Raw genomic sequence first — 2772 nt, 5'->3', positions numbered from 1 at the left:
AATCTCTCCAAAGCTGTCGCTGCCGACCTCGACTTCCGTGCCCTGCGCGTCTCGAAGAGGTCAATCCGTTCCTTCTGCAGCAGCAACTCCAGCCGCCAGTGCCGCAGCTTCTGTTTCAACATCGGGGACTCCGCCTGTGCCGACGGAGACCTGGGAGGCAATGGGGAGGATTCCAAATTCCTCACTGGAGGAATGACCCCTGGAAAATAAGGACTCGAGCCCTTTTAAGAAGCGCCGGAGGGCGTCTCCTCCCTTGCTCGAACTGATTATTGGTTGGTTCTCTTCAATATATAAAGTGTGACTCCTTGGGGGAAAGGTGGTGGTGCTTCTGCTTCGACTCGCTAATTTGATACGTCTCATTTCCTTTTTCAATGTCCCGTTGCAATCGTGTATTAGCAAAACAACATCTGGACTTCAACTTATGAGCTTAATTGTGTACGTTTCTCGTAATGACTGTAGCTCTTCGTATCGCTTCTATTGTATTCGTAATCGAAAAGGAAAAATACAAAAAATATATTTACGAATATATATTTGAATAATCGGTAGCCAGAATCTGAATGAAAGTAGAGGTTTTAAAACTTCTCAAAAGAAGAGACTAAAATGTATATCCCAATGTGGAAGAAACCTCAAATTTCCTGATGATAAATGAATATCTAAACAGATCCCAAGACTGGAGGGCTAGGAGCAGCTGACTGTGTAATGAAAACAGAATTATTTCCCTCACAGTAAATGAACGTTGAAATGAACTAGAATTCTCTATGGTAGAGGATTCTTACATTGGAGCGTCATATTATATTCAAATGAAAATGTTTCCATGTATAGGTGATGAAATTTACTTTTCTTGATTTGCCAATTCGTTTTCTTGTCATAGTTAGAATAACGTTATTGAATACGTGATTCACTAAGAGAGAGAGAGAGAGAGAGAGAGAGAGAGAGAGAGAGAGAGAGAGAGAGAGAGAGAGAGAGAGAGAGAGAGAGAGAGAGAGAAAGTTTGATGGATCTTCATGACTCGACATTTCTGTCGATAAACTTATCTGCCCACTTTCATTAATTAGTCTTCTATTTTGCCTCGGAAGAAAAAAATCATGTCTTCCAAGACATATCTTCCTAAAACATTAAAAAAAAATAAAAATAAAAAACTTAAAAGACTTTTTTAACGTTACGGACAATGTGGAGATTAGAGTGAATGTTACGGAAAACAGATAAAAAATATATGATGAATTGGCATTTCATAGATATTATATATTAACATGATTAGTAATTCAGTGAAAAAAAATGTTATTTAGCTACTCATCAAAAGCTTAATGGTTGTGCTTGTTTACATGTTTCTTTCCTTGCATCATTTCATTGCCAGAGCAGATTTTCTTCTTGATAATATATTTATTATCCTAAGTACAGTTCGACACAGGAACTCCTTGTACACCTCACTCTGAAGAAGTGCATCCAGCCACACTCTTACTGCGCGACGAGTAACCAAACAGATAGTGTGAGATGTGACAGAGGTGGTGGGCGGGGCTAAGCACAGGAACTCGTCGTGCAGTAAGGGTGTTGCTGAGCTCACTTCGCACTTCTTCTGGTCGAGGTGTACCAGGATTCCCTGTGTCCAACTTATATTTTTTATTTATTTATTTATTTATTTATTTATTTATTTACTTACTTACTTACATAAACAAGTATGAATTCCTAAGCTACACGTTTTAGGTGATGCTAATCGTATATCACAGATTTACAATGCCAAATATAATTATATTTATTCACTAACAATTTTTTTTCTCTATCTATCCAGGAAGCCGTATGATGTGCTCATACTTACATCCAGCTAGTCTACGGGATACCTCCGCCTGCCGGTGTTAGACTCGCAACTTGAACTATGTACAATATTATGTAAACGAAAACAAAACGAGCCCGCGAAATGTAAAGTTGGTACCCCTGAGCACCAATGTTGCCATCATTAACTTTTTATTCAACCAAGCCACTGGGAAACTCGGATGTTGACATTGGTATATGTGGTTGTTTCTTTTTCGTCTCTGTTTATGATAAGTAGCGTCTCTTTTCCTCGCAAAATATGTTTTACCTAATATGCTAAGAAACAATAGAAGTACTGTAATGTCTTATTTGATGTGTAATGCACAGACCTTATTACACAAACAACATACATACTGTATACATACAGTATAATAAATATATATGGTATACATTCATATATGTATGTATGTATATCGATATATATATATATATATATATATATATATATATATATATATATCCATGTATGTATGTATGTATGTATATGTGTGTACATATATGTTTGTAGGACTACACTTTTGATAGTACGTCTTTACATATATATATATATATATATATATATATATATATATATATATATATATATATATATATATATATATATATATATATATATATATATATATATACAATAGATGTATCCATATGTGCAAAATAAATTGCAGCTTTCTGTCATAAGTTTCTCGTGAATAAAAAATGATTTATAACCTAGAGTGCTTCGAGGCTGGATATATCTGTTTTGTGACCTAAGAAAAATGTTCGTAGCACAGAAATATATGACGGAAACCCGCAATTATATTAGGACGTATAGACACAATCTACATAGATATTAGATTAAAATTGTTAGTAATTTATAACAAATTCAAAAGGAAGAATCTCCTTAGTTTAAGAAGAGGAATAATGTTAGCCAAAGGAGATGCTAAAAGTGTCTTTAAAATCTAGAGTGCACGAAAACTGTGAGTGCTT

At 35.1% G+C, this 2772-nt stretch overlaps 1 protein-coding gene across 3 annotated transcripts in view; it reads left to right on the top strand.

Annotated features, from left to right (window-relative positions):
• The window catches only part of LOC137644839 (uncharacterized), an 86267-nt gene extending 84104 nt beyond the window's left edge, over positions 1–2163 (top strand). For 2 of the 3 annotated variants that reach the window (XM_068377726.1, XM_068377728.1), the window contains exons 4-5: positions 1–272; positions 1787–2163. The exon at positions 1–272 is cut by the window's left edge and continues 28 nt beyond it. In XM_068377726.1, the coding sequence (XP_068233827.1) occupies positions 1–210 (210 nt within the window). In that variant the 3' untranslated portion in view covers positions 211–272; positions 1787–2163. The remainder of the gene's footprint in view (positions 273–1786) is intronic. The other variant, XM_068377727.1, reaches the window with a different exon arrangement.
• The last annotated feature ends 609 nt before the right edge of the window (positions 2164–2772 follow it).

This window comes from Palaemon carinicauda, chromosome 8 (genome assembly GCF_036898095.1).
Source record: "Palaemon carinicauda isolate YSFRI2023 chromosome 8, ASM3689809v2, whole genome shotgun sequence".
Classification (NCBI taxonomy): Eukaryota; Metazoa; Arthropoda; class Malacostraca; order Decapoda; family Palaemonidae; genus Palaemon; species Palaemon carinicauda.
The sequence above is the reverse complement of the archived record's forward strand: the minus strand, read 5'-3'. Positions and strand labels throughout refer to the sequence as shown.